At 42.6% G+C, this 13297-nt stretch overlaps 1 protein-coding gene across 1 annotated transcript; it reads right to left on the bottom strand.

Moving 5' to 3' along the window:
- Window positions 1-6008: 6008 nt before the first annotated feature.
- On the bottom strand, window positions 6009-12979 carry LOC119901009 (proteoglycan 4-like). The gene has a single exon (XM_038716400.1). The coding sequence runs from the start codon at window positions 11004-11006 to the stop codon at window positions 8004-8006; it is 3003 nt and encodes a 1000-aa protein (XP_038572328.1). The 5' UTR covers window positions 11007-12979; the 3' UTR covers window positions 6009-8003.
- Window positions 12980-13297: the final 318 nt, after the last annotated feature.

Genomic DNA, 13297 nt, shown 5'->3' with positions numbered 1-13297 from the left:
GACCAACTATAGTGCACTGATTATTGACAAATGTAGACTGACATTTACCTCTCCTCCACCCTGTAGGGCAAGAGCCAGCAAGACTTAAAAATCAGGCAAAAACATAAAATAAAAAGTGTGCAACTTGTTTCAGCGTCGTCAAGGTAACATGATAAAGTGGCAAAGTGCTGTCATGTTCCTGTTTACAGCATTTTGAGCCCTTCCAGCCTCTTGCACTCAATCACTTTCCAAGTGATGTCAGTAAAGTCTGTGAAGGTTCAGGGCTCAGGCTTAGGGGGGGACATTGGGATTGGGCCAATGTCTTCCTCAGACTACTACAAAACACCTTAACTAACAGATTATCATATGTGTTAGACCTCCTAGACATACGTGACTCCCCTAGTGCTGTGTGCAGCATCATGGTCATTCCTACCTTTGAAAAAGTGGCATTTGAAAGTGACTGTGATAGTGATGGCTCAGATTGTTAGACTATTGAATGGCAATCTATAGGTAAACTATCTGGAGGATGAGGCAGATGTTCATGAGACCACCAATTGGTTTGAGATGTCAAGTGAGGGGTGGCGACAGAGCAGTGGCTAAGGCACATGCCTTTAGTGTGAGAGATGCACTGTGACACATCCACCAATGTGTCCCTGAGCTGGACACTTAACCCTTAATTGCTCAAGAGGCATGTGACCTATGACATGTATAGCAATTAAAAGTATTTTAGGATAAAATTTTTTGTTGTCCCCATGTTGGGGAGACTTGATTTACAGTCCTCTATGGAAGCATTTTCTGTGTAAAACAACTAGGCACTAAACAGGAGACATAGGTCAGTGCCCAGGGGAAGAACATGCTGACAGATATTTAATACAGTTGAATAATAAATTCTATACTCCGAGGTAGAATTGTTCAGTTTCAAATTTCAGACATACCCTCATCAGGTCACATCAGACGAGTAAATCTCAAACTTGACTTTCTAATTGCATTTGATACGTAAAGTTTGAATTCCCAGGGTGGAAAGTCAAGCAGGTGACACAGGTTCAAGTTTTAACAGAAATTTATTATAATCGGGCAGCAAACGGAAACGGGGGTGGTGGTGGTGGGGGGGGGGTGGTGTCTGTGAAATAACAAAGAGAGACAAGATTAGTAGCTTACACAACAATCGATTGTCTGTGGCGAGAGGCCACCTGTAAAATACCCCACCCTCAAAACAAAGTAGTCTACTACTGGTTGGTCTGGCTCACCGGAGTCCAACCAGGACCAAGACCGTATAACCTGCACCTTTACACAGAAGGAGGACGCCGGCGAGCGCCACACAGACACAACGGCCGCCACTGCAGCACAGCACAATCAGACACTCCTCTCTCCATCTCCAACCTCGAGGGTTCCTTTTACCTGCAGCTGATTAGCGGCAACCAGCTGCAGCTGCGAGATTGACGCCACAGCACCGGCACATACCTGGAGAGAGAGCTCAAAAGAGAGAGAACACAGGGACCACAAACACTGACCCCAACACCCTTACGGGACGTAAAATACAAACGCCAATATGAATCTATGCATCAGCCTTACCTCTTCTCCACTTGGAGAGACGGTTAATGGACTAATGCTCCACTCTAAAAATCTTTTCATCAGTCAGGTTCTAACACACAAACAGGGCAGGTTAATGATTTATCCATTTCAGTCAAAACATCAGGAAATAAATCGAACACAAACTTTCCTGGGAGGTGAATTATTGGTCTACCTTTGATTTTTGGAGTCATCAAAGAAAACTAACAGAAATAGAAAATGTAATATAATCTTAATGTTAAGGTGTTACAATGTGTTGAGTGCTCCCTGTTTAATAAGTAAGAACATGGTGCAAAAATGGAAAAGCAGAAGACAAGTAACTTTGCACATAATGAAAATATATTTGCTTTCATGTGCCAACAAAAAACAATTCATTTATAAAGCTGGCAGGATCAATCTGATATAGTCTCTGAATTTACGTGATTAATCTACATATATTCACAATCTCACAAAGGCCAAACTTTGTGTAAGATAAAATGTTATTGCTAATAAAAGATAAATGCTATTAAGGTAAAATGCCAAAATAGAAACCTCTTTTGACTTTTTATTTGACTTTTTGCGCAGTTTGATCATTATATCATTGTAGAAATCTTCTTCGGTCTCAGTGGCTCTGCCCCAAATATTCTCTTTCAACTCCTCCCCAGCTTCTTTAAATGAAGTGTGTTTAGTCAGGTACTAAAGGTCTTCTGCCAGCTGCTTGTACTCAGCTGAAACAAATATTACAAAGGTTAACTGGACAAATACACATAGACATGGTGTCTGAAGTCTGACATTTAAAGGTGGGATCTGCAATTCTAACTCAATACATAGCCCTGGCTCTTTAAATGGGAAAAAAACAAAGTGGCTTGGACTGAGCCACAAAACACTATTCCAGCCATTCCTGCCATGATTTGTGTGTCCGGGAACATTAAATGACTTGCCGGACATTCAGCTTACTTTCTAGTTTGCCAAGATATGCTGTTGTTGTGATGTTAGCGGCAGGAGAGTTGTGAGAACTGCTGTCTGGAGCTGGTGTGCTGACTTGGGGACTGTCTCATCCCCTCTTGCCTCTGCATGTTAACCGCCCAGCAGCAACTGTCGCAACAGTTTGCTAACCCCACACTTAGCTAATGTTAGTTACATTTCTTGCTGGGTTGTTGTTGCCTCTATATGGTGGTATTTATCTTTGGATTCCTCCAGACCCTACAATTCACACACGTGCACCTGACATGGATGAGAAATCTGCAGAACCGGATTGGATTGTCTAAATCAAAGAGAATAAAGAATCCTGTGAGTCAATAGGACAAACTCTTGGACCTGTCATCCACGGTGGACTACAGATAAAGGTTGACAATCTTACACAGTTTTGGATATGTGAGCAGCCTTAGCTGAAAGAAGGCTTTGGAACATCCATTAACTCTTGGAGCCACATACAGTGGGTACGGAAAGTATTCAGACCCCTTTAAATTTTCCACTCTTTGTTTCATTGCAGCCATTTTCCAAAAATCAAAAAAGTTCATTTTATTTCTCAGTAATGTACACTCAGCACCCCATCTTGACAGAAAAAAACAGAAATGTAGAAATTTTTGCAAATTTATTAAAAAAGAAAAACTGAAATATCACATGGTCATAAGTATTCAGACCCTTTGCCGTGACACTCATATTTAACTCAGGTGCTGTCTATTTCTTCTGATCATCCTTGAGATGGTTCTACACCTTCATTTGAGTCCAACTGTGTTTGATTATACTGATTGGACTTGATTAGGAAAGCCACACACCTGTCTATATAAGACCTTACAGCTCACAGTGCATGTCAGAGCAAATGAGAATCATGAGGTCAAAGGAACTGCCTGAAGAGCTCAGAGACAGAATTGTGGCAAGGCACAGATCTGGCCAAGGTTACAAAAAAATTTCTGCTGCACTTAAGGTTCCTAAGAGCACAGTGGCCTCCATAAACCTCAAATGGAAGACGTTTGGGACAACCAGAACCCTTCCTAGAGCTGGCCGTCCGGCCAAACTGAGCTATCGGGGGAGAAGAGCCTTGGTGAGAGAGGTAAAGAAGAACCCAAAGGTCACTGTGGCTGAGCTCCAGAGATGCAGTCGAGAGATGGGAGAAAGTTGTAGTAAGTCAACCATCACTGCAGCAATCCACCAGTCGGGGCTTTATGGCAGAGTGGCCCGACGGAAGCCTCTCCTCAGTGCAAGACACATGAAAGCCCGCATGGAGTTTGCTAAAAAACACCTGAAGGACTCCAAGATGGTGATAAATAAGATCCTCTGGTCTGATGAGACCAATATAGAACTTTTTGGCCTTAATTCTAAGCGGTATGTGTGGAGAAAACCAGGCACTGCTCATCACCTGTCCAATACAGTCTCAACAGTGAAGCATGGTGGTGGCAGCATCATGCTGTGGGGGTGTTTTTCAGCTGCAGGGACAGGACGACTGGTTGCAATCGAGGGAAAGATGAATGCGGCCAAGTACAGGGATATCCTGGACGAAAACCTTTTCCAGAGTGCTCTGGACCTCAGACTAGGCCGAAGGTTTACCTTCCAACAAGACAATGACCCTAAGCGCACCGCTAAAATAACGAAGGAGTGGCTTCACAACAACTCCGTGGCTGTTCTTGAATGGCCCAGCCAGAGCCCTGACTTAAACCCAATTGAGCATCTCTGGAGAGACCTGAAAATGGCTGTTCACCAACGTTTACCATCCAACCTGACAGAACTGGAGAGGATCTGCAAGGAGGAATGGCAGAGGATACCCAAATCCAGATGTGAAAAACTTGTTTCCCAAAACGACTCATGGCTGTATTAGATCAAAAGGGTGCTTCTACTAAATACTGAGCAAAGGGTCTGAATACTTATGACCATGTGATATTTCAGTTTTTCTTTTTTAATAAATTTGCAAAAATTTCTACATTTCTGTTTGTTTCTGTCAAGATGGGGTGCTGAGTGTACATTACTGAGAAATAAAATGAACTTTTTTGATTTTTGGAAAATGGCTGCAATGAAACAAAGAGTGGAAAATTTAAAGGGGTCTGAATACTTTCCGTACCCACTGTATTTGTGTGAGGCCTCATTTTCTGCAATTACTCTGCTCACAACAAAGCAAAGAAACAGGCTGTGCTTGAAAAAGAGTTTGATCACTGCAGCTTCCTCCCATCCACAGAGAACAACAAAGTAGCAGTGCAGCTTAACACCATCTTTCTCACTAAGTAAGAAGTGCAACTTGTCAAAAAGAGGCTGTTCAATGCAACTACAAAAAAGTGGTTTGCCATGAATGTATTGATTCTAATCATTTGAAATATAGCAGTTTTTTCAATTACAAGGTTGTTGAATAAATCCAAAGTTTTATGGAATGGAATACACAACTCATACTCAAGTAACGTTACAAGTAAATTTCACAGCAGCGTGGGATTAGCCAATGCAATGCTTACAAAATAATGTCATTAGGACAATTAGCCGAAGTTAAGGAACTATACTCCATGAACAATGCCAAACAGCTTATGCCCTCTCTGACAATATGTGGAGCGTAACACTTAATTTCTTGTATTCTGGAGACATTTTCTGCACCAATATATGGTAGAAATGTCTTTATTTATATAAAGGGAAACAAAATTCAGGCAGCCGATGACAAATCAGGAAATAAAAATATTACAGAATATAATGCAGTAATCATGAGCCTGTTTATTTGGCCTAAGTTACTTTTTTTGGGACAAGGCAGATCTGTTTCTTCTATCTTTACATAGCAGTGGCTGTTATCTTATTGTGCAAATAAACCTTTCTCATAGCATTTCCATTTGTGATTTAACATTTCTTGTTGCAAGCTATTTTTCACAAAACTTTTACCAAATGCTCTCAAAAAGTGGTGGGTACATGTCCCCAGCGTCCCCAGTGTAAATTACACCTATGACCCTACCCTAGGCCACTGACATCAAGACAAGGCACCAAACTGGATGAGAAGTCTCTGTCCAAAAGAGTGCAGTCCTAGAACAGCTATATCACCCCTGTCTAGGGATGGGGATAGAGACCCGGTTCCTAAAGGACCCGGTTCGAACATTTCTCAAAACCCGAAAATCAGTAAGGTTGGAGTTTATCGACTTGCGGGTCCTATGATGTAACGTTAAGTCTCAAGCGTCAATTCGGTTTGATTTTGCAATGCAATGGTTAAGAAAATCATCAGGCTGCAGTCTCTGCCTGCTGTCTGTCGCCCCTGCCTGCTGTCTGTCGTCTGTCTGAACGTCACTCCCTACTTGTGATGGCAGATAAAGTTACTGAGTTACTTTGCTGTTATAAATATAAATGTTGCTGCTCTAGAAACAACATTTAGCTGTATTTAAAATATTAAATAAAAAACAACCAGGCAGTTAATTTGTACACTTCAATATATGTTTATTTATCGCAAGTGATATGTCAATATATAACGTTATCGCACATTGAATATTTTCCTCATGAAACCATGACAAGATGTAAAGATTGCTGACAGTATTTGGGACTGGCTCACTATGACTGACCTGCTGTAGTGCTGCAGCCTCTGCCAAGGCTGCCTGGGAGAAAGGCAGGGGTAAGAGTGAGACAAATCTATAGACAGGTGTGTGTGTGTGTGTGTTTATATAGGCAATATTGTGATAATGATTTTATAAATTGCATTGTGAATCTGAGATATATTTGGATTTTGATTGACTATATGTCTAATCATAAATCTAAAAAGATGTGTATGTGTTCATTCTGTTGGCCCATAATAACCATGACAGAGCAGCATTTATCTTTCACATTAACATTTCATACCTTTGTCTGAAATCTATATAGGGCCATTTCTTCTTCACGCTTTACTTTGCTGTCAGGAATATTATTTATTTTATTTTGACACTGACATTATTACAGTTTTTTAGTTCATATAATAGGTTTGCTATTAAATCGTCGTTTAAATTGTTTTAAAAAGGGCTGATAAGTAGGCTATAATTCGGAGGAATAAGTAATAAACCTGTTTTACCAATGTTGTTATAATCATTTTAAGGCACACTCCATTTTTTATTAAGTTACTGTAATAATCCTAGTTCAAGTGAAAGTCAAATTACATAAAAAATACAATACCTTGTGACGCCCATGAAACTTTTCTCCCTCAAGCAGCAGGAAGGAAGTGAACAGAGCACCTTTGTTTATCTGTGTGCAGAATTAACGTTAGCTGTCGGCACAGTGTTACTGCGAAATCATTTTACTAATAGTTTGATTATGCAGGCCTTCACAAAATGACCTTTACAAATTTAAAAATTATTATCATTATCATTGACAAAAGGGCATTTTGGGCATCAAAGGCAAAAAGGCAGGTGCTCAAGCACCCATTGCACGCATTGCACCGCCCTCCGCACATGCCTGCTCTGGGGAGAATGTAAACAGCAGCAAGTCCAAGCTGGGCCAACATGGGTCCTATCTTGGCTCTGTTTTCTGTCCTCTGGGCAATCATTGCAACTGCTGCTGGCCTGCTGTTGCACCAGAATAACTCATCTCTCAAGTTAAAATAAAACTTTATCAAATAGTCTCTATAGCTATCACCAAGTAGTGCTTTGAGCAGGCGGCAGCTGGAGCAGGCACAGTGCACTCTCTGCTTTGGGCAGAAAAGCTGTTCTATTGTCCTGGCTGTTTAACATCTCGTGGGCAAAAGTTAATTAAAACGTGGGAATGAGGTAGTATCTTGTGGCCACAGTTGAATAATGGTTGACCTTAAAATAATAATGCGCAGTCACAAATTATTATATTTTCCACCAGTGTCACCAGGGGGACTGATCAAGTGTTTGAATTAGTTTAATGTGCAGTATTTGCACCGACTATCATATTTTTCACACACACAAACTTTACCTGAAGGCTCCTGTGTGGTGCAGACTGTGATAAATGTAGATTGGTTAAGCAAAAGATAAACATTTTAAGTGTATTTTACCTGCATAACCAGAAAACAGAAAAATATGAAAAACTGCAAATTCAAAATAGAGAGTTAAAGTTTTTTTTTTCAATACTGACTGTTTCATGCTGTCTTTGACGTTGTCGATCTTAAATTTTTGGGATTTTTATGTTTGATATTGTGAAACAAGAATGTTGTCTAAAAAAGATACACCATTCTCTTTCCAAATATATTTCATACATTTATTAAGAGAAAGAACACAAGACAGGACAAAAATTACATATAGTAACAGGATACGTGTTGGGGGAGTTGTGGGGGGAGGGTGGGGGTGGAAATGTGGGAGATCTGGGGTGAGGGTGAGAAAGTTGGTGAGGTGGGAAGGTGAGGGAACTGTGGTGGGGTGGGGTGGGAAGGTGGGGGATCTGGGGTGAGGGAGGGAAAGAGGGAAGGTGGGGGAGAAGGGGTGGAGAGGTGGTAAGGTAGGGGGATGGGAATCCTGAGGAGGGGGTGTTTGACGGGGTCTTGGGTGAAGGTTGAATGGGTGTGGCAGAGGAGGTCAGAGGTCAGATGCAGAAGTGGTCTATCCAGTTTTTTTAAAGACCTGTAGGAATCTTTTCCTCAAAGATCTTTTCTTAGTTTTTTTCTGGGCTTCCTCCACCTGATTTTCCAGTTTCATTACACTCTCCATCAAGCCACTCCTGGATTTTGTTCTCTCTCCCTCCTTCTCCTCGAGGGTCTTCTCAGTTGTTCTGATAGACCCCAGGAGACAGGACTTTTCAACTTGCCATTGGCGTCTCTCGTTATCCAGCTTCTCCTGTGCCTGATTCAATGCTGCCTTCATGCTGTTGGTTTCCTCAAACTGCTTAGCCAGTAGACAGGATCTGGACTCAGTCCACTGGTGTCTCTCGTTCTCCAGGTCCTTGTGTGCCTGGGCCAGTGCTGCCTTCGCTCTGGAAGTTTCCTCTTTTTGTTTGGCCAAGCATGTCTCTGCCTCCTTCCGCTTCTCTTTTTCAATTTTGAGAGCTTCCTCTAGCTTTTCAGTTTTAAGGATAGCGTCCCTTTTTGTCTTCCTGTTTTTAGAAAGCTCAACCAGGAGGACCCCCAACTCATGGTTTGCCTCTGCCCTTTGATTTTTGAGCAGTAGTGTCAAGTGTTCTACCTCATTGAGCAAGGCCACCTTTTCTTTTTCTAATGTAGATATCTTCAGCCAATGAAGGTCAATATCAGGGATCTGAATCATACCTTGCTGGGTCTTCTGAAGATAGATTTCCAACTTGTCACTGGTTTTCACATCAGCACCTTGCTTTGGTTCCCCGCATGCCACAGCAGCAGGCTGTGGTTCTTCAGGTGTCACAGCAAGCTGTGGTTCCCGGGGTGTGACAGCCACAGGCTTTGGTTCCCTGTGTGTCACAGCAGCAGGCTTTAGTTCTCCAGGTGTCACAGCAGGCTGTGGATCCCCAGGTGTGACAGCCGCAGGCTTTGTTTCCCCACATGTCACAGCAGCAGGCTTAGGTTCCCTGCGTGTCACAGCAGCAAGCTTTGGTTCCCTGCGTGTCACAGCAGCAGGCTTAGGTTCCCTGTGTGTCACAGCAGCAAGCTTTGGTTCCCTGCGTGTCACAGCAGCAGGCTTTGGTTCCCTGCGTGTCACAGCAGCAGGCTTTGGTTCCCTGTGTGTCACAGTAGCAAGCTTTGGTTCCCCGTGTGTCAAAGCAGCAGGCTTTGGTTCATCAGGTGTCACAGCAGCAGGCATTGGTTCCCTATGTGTCACAGCAGCAGGCATTGGTTCCCTTGGTGTCACAGCAAGCTTTGGTTCCCTGGGTGTGACAGCCGCAGGCTTAGGTTCCCTGCGTGTCACAGCAGCAAGCTTTGGTTCCCTGTGTGTCACAGCAGCAGGCTTTGGTTCCCTGCGTGTCACAGCAGCAGGCTTCGGTTCCCTGTGTGTCACAGTAGGAAGCTTTGGTTCCCTGTGTGTCAAAGCAGCAGGCTTTGGTTCATCAGGTGTGACAGCCGCAGGCTTAGGTTCCCTGTGTGTCACAGCAGCAAGCTTTGGTTCCCTGCGTGTCACAGAAGCAGGCTTTGGTTCTCCAGGTGTCACAGCAAGCTGTGGTTCCCCGGGTGTGACAGCCACAGGCTTTGGTTCCCCGTGTGTCACAGCAGCGAGCTTTGATTCTCCAGGTGTCACAGCAGGCTGTGGTTCCCCGGGTGTGACAGACGCAGGCTTTGGTTCCCTTTGTGTCACAGCAGCAAGCTTTGGTTCTCCAGGTGTCACAGCAGGCTGTGGATCCCCGGGTGTGACAGCCGCAGGCTTTGGTTCTCCAGGTGTCACAGCAGGCTGTGGTTCCCCGAATGTGACAGCAGCAGGCTTTGGTTCTCCATGTGTCACAGCAGCAGGTTTTGGTTCCCTGCGTGTCAAAGCAGCAGGTTTTGGTTCCCTGGATGTCACAGTAGGCTTTTGTTCCCTGGATGCCACAATAGGCTTTGGTTCTCCACGTGTCACTGCAGGCTTTTGTTCCCTGGATGCCACAATAGGCTTTGGTTCTCCACGTGTCACTGCAGGCTTTTGTTCCCTGGATGTCACAGTAGGCTTTGGTTCTCCAGGTGTCACAGCAGGCTGTGGTTCTTCAGGAGTATCAGCAGGCTTCTGTGACCCAGGTATCACAGCAGGCTTTAGTTCCCTGGATGTAACATTAGGTTTTGGTTCCCCGATTTTCACAGCAGGCTTTGGTTTTTTAGAAAGCTCAACCAGGAGGACCCCTAACTCATGGTTTGCCTCTGCCCTTTGATGTTTGAGCAGTTGTTTCAACTGCTCTACTTCATTGAGCAAGGCCACATTTTCTTTTGCCAATGTAGATATCTTCTCCTCCTTCTTGCCCACGAGCCAATGTAACTCGAGCTCAGGGATCTGAATCAGACCTTGTTGGGTCTTTTCAAGGTAGCTCTCCAACTCATCACTGATTTTCTCATGAGCACCTTCTTGTGGTTCGGTTGTCACAGCAGGCTTTGAGTCTTTGGGTGTGACAGGAGACTTTGGCTCCCCAGGTGTCACTGGAGGCTTCGGTTCCTCGGGTGTTACAGCAGGCTGCAGTTTGCGTGTCACAGCAGACTTTGGTTTTGTGGAAAACTCAACCAGGAGGACCTCCAACTCATGGTTTGCCTCTGCCCTTTGATGTTTGAGCAGTTGTTTCAACTGCCCTACCTCATTGAGCAAGGCCACCTTTTCTTTCTCTAATGTAGATATCTTCTCCTCCTTCTTGCCCATGATCCAATGAAGCTCAAGCTCAGGGATCAGAATCAGACCTTGCTGGGTCTTCTCAAGGTAGATCTCCAACTCATCACTGGTTTTCACATCAGCATCTTGAGTCACAGCAGGCTGTGTTTCTTCAGGTGTCACAGCGGGTTGTGGTTCTTCAGGTTTCACAGCAGGATGTGGTTTGGGAGTTGGCTCTGGTCCTGATGTCACAGCCAGCGCTAGTTCAGGTGTTACAGCTGGCTGCGGTTCCACAGGTGCTGCGGGAATCTGGGACTCCTCAGGGGTTCTCTGAGTGATGCTCAGCATTTTCTGAGGCCGAATTCTCTTTTTCATCAATTTAAACTCCTGATGTACCCTTTTCTGTCCCTGCTGAGGGTGGTTCCTTATTGGCTCTCTCCTCTTTGTCTTGCTGGCAGGGTGCTACCTCGATAGCTTAGGGTTCCTCCCTCTCGTCTTCGTTGTAGGATGTTGGTTCCTCAGACTGCTCTTGTTCTACAGTTTACAGTCTACTTCTTGATTCCAGGAACACAGGATGACTTTTTAAAGCATGTTCCCGCCTTTTTTACTATTGTCTTTTCCACTTGTCTCCATACTGAAAATGTCTGTGGTTGCTCTGAATCAAAATGTGTGTCTGTTAGTCTGGTGACTGGACTGATCTGACTGCTGGAAGCTCTGAGCTTTTATGAGCACATATTGTAGAATGTTGCCTTTTGTCATGTCATCTGCATAAAACATTCTAAATTCTTTTTATTATTATTTTCTAATTAATTAAGTTTGTATTTATTTTTTATTTTATTTGAGTTTATTTTCTTTCATTTCTTTCCTGCTTTCTTTTTCTTCAGGCCATAACATGTCCTAAAAAGATTTAACTACCCAGGCAGACTCATATTGATATTTAAATTTGGAATGTATCTCATGTTTTGTTCCCAAATATTTCCATGTCCCATGTGACTGCCTATTATATATGATATCATTAGATTATTATTACTCGTGTTAATGTAAAAGCAGAATTTTATTGTTGTAGTTGGTTGAGGTTGAACTATGTTTTGTCACACTGCAATTAATGACTTTTTTCATTATGGATTAATCTGCTCATCATTTTCTCCATTAATCAGTTGTAAAAGTTGTGAGAAATACAAAGTGACTCCTTCACAATGCTTGTTTTGTCAGTCCAAACCTCAAAATTACTAAAAATGCCTGAAAATAATCAAAAGGAAAAGCTACAAATCTTCACATCTGTGAAGCTGGAACCATGAAATGTTTTACATGAAAAGTGACTTAAACATTTATCAAAATTGTTGCCACACCTTCACATTGACTACATTAAATATATATTTTATAGAACTAACAAGTATATTTTCTTTTTTGATAAACTGAAAAAGCATGAGGAAGATGGAAATACTGATGGGACACTCATCCGGTTAGTGTGCATTACAGACTGTGTTTTAGGTAGATTCATTGTTGCATAAAACTAATTATAGTTATGTTATAGTAATGAAAAGGGGCAAATATTGCACTGCTGTTTTAGTGTTTTGAATATCATTTCAGTATAAAGTGGAAGTCTTGCATATTCAATCTCTAGAGGTGAATGATTTTAAGACAAGATTTGACTTTAAGGTTTAACAAACATTTTCAAGCTTTTAAATTTAAAAAAATTAGCCTTTCCCCCTGTGGTTGATTAAAACAAGGTTACATGGCCTTTTATTGTGGCCAGCCTAAGGCACACCTGTGCAATACTCATGCTGTTTGATCAGCATGTTGATATGCCACACCTGTGAGGTGGATGGATTATCTCAGCAAAGGAGAAGTGCTCACTAACACAGATTTTGACTGATTTGTGAACAATATTGTCACGATCCTGTCCTGAGCTGGTCTGGGTTATATTATTTTGGCCATGCCTTCTCTGTGTTTTGATTTTGGTTTCTCTGTGTCTGGGTTCCGTCTGTCCGACTGTTAGGTGTCATTTATGTTCTCTACCGGTTTCATTAATTAATTTGATTTTGTTCATACTGCTTTAGTCTCTGTGTAGCCTTTATTATTTTATTCCCCCGCATCTTTAAGTTACTTCATATCTGTCTTGTCTCGTATCTCGTATTGTCGTGTGCAAATGCGCTGTCTTGTCATGCTTGTTTCCGGCCTGTTTTTTGGATTTTGTATCACGCACCTGTTTCTGATTTTTCTGTTGGATCACCTTTGTTTTCTTGGACTATGTTATTTTTGGATTCAGCCACTCTGTTTGTAAGTGTGCTCACCTTTGGTTTACTTAAAATTTTGAACTATACCTGCTCCGCACAACGTATCCTGCATTTGGGTCCCACAACCTGCTTCACCACACACAAACCACGACAAATATTTGAGAGAAATATGCGTGTATTTTTATACACACATTTATACACACGTTTTTTTGTGTGTATATAGAGAAAGCCTTAGAGCTTTGAGTTCAGCTCATGATGAATGGGGGCAAAAACAAGTGTTGTGTTTATAATTGTAGGGGATTTTAATATTCATGTGGACGTTAAAAACGACAGCTTTAGTACTGCATTATCTCTCCGTTAGATTCCATTGGCTTCTCTCAGTGTTCATGAACCGACTCACTGTTTTAATCACACCCTCGACCTTGTTCT

This window comes from Micropterus salmoides, unplaced genomic scaffold (genome assembly GCF_014851395.1).
Source record: "Micropterus salmoides isolate LMB-PRFRI ecotype aquatic unplaced genomic scaffold, ASM1485139v1 Ms_hic_scaffold_13, whole genome shotgun sequence".
Classification (NCBI taxonomy): domain Eukaryota; kingdom Metazoa; phylum Chordata; class Actinopteri; order Centrarchiformes; family Centrarchidae; genus Micropterus; species Micropterus salmoides.
The sequence above is the reverse complement of the archived record's forward strand: the minus strand, read 5'-3'. Positions and strand labels throughout refer to the sequence as shown.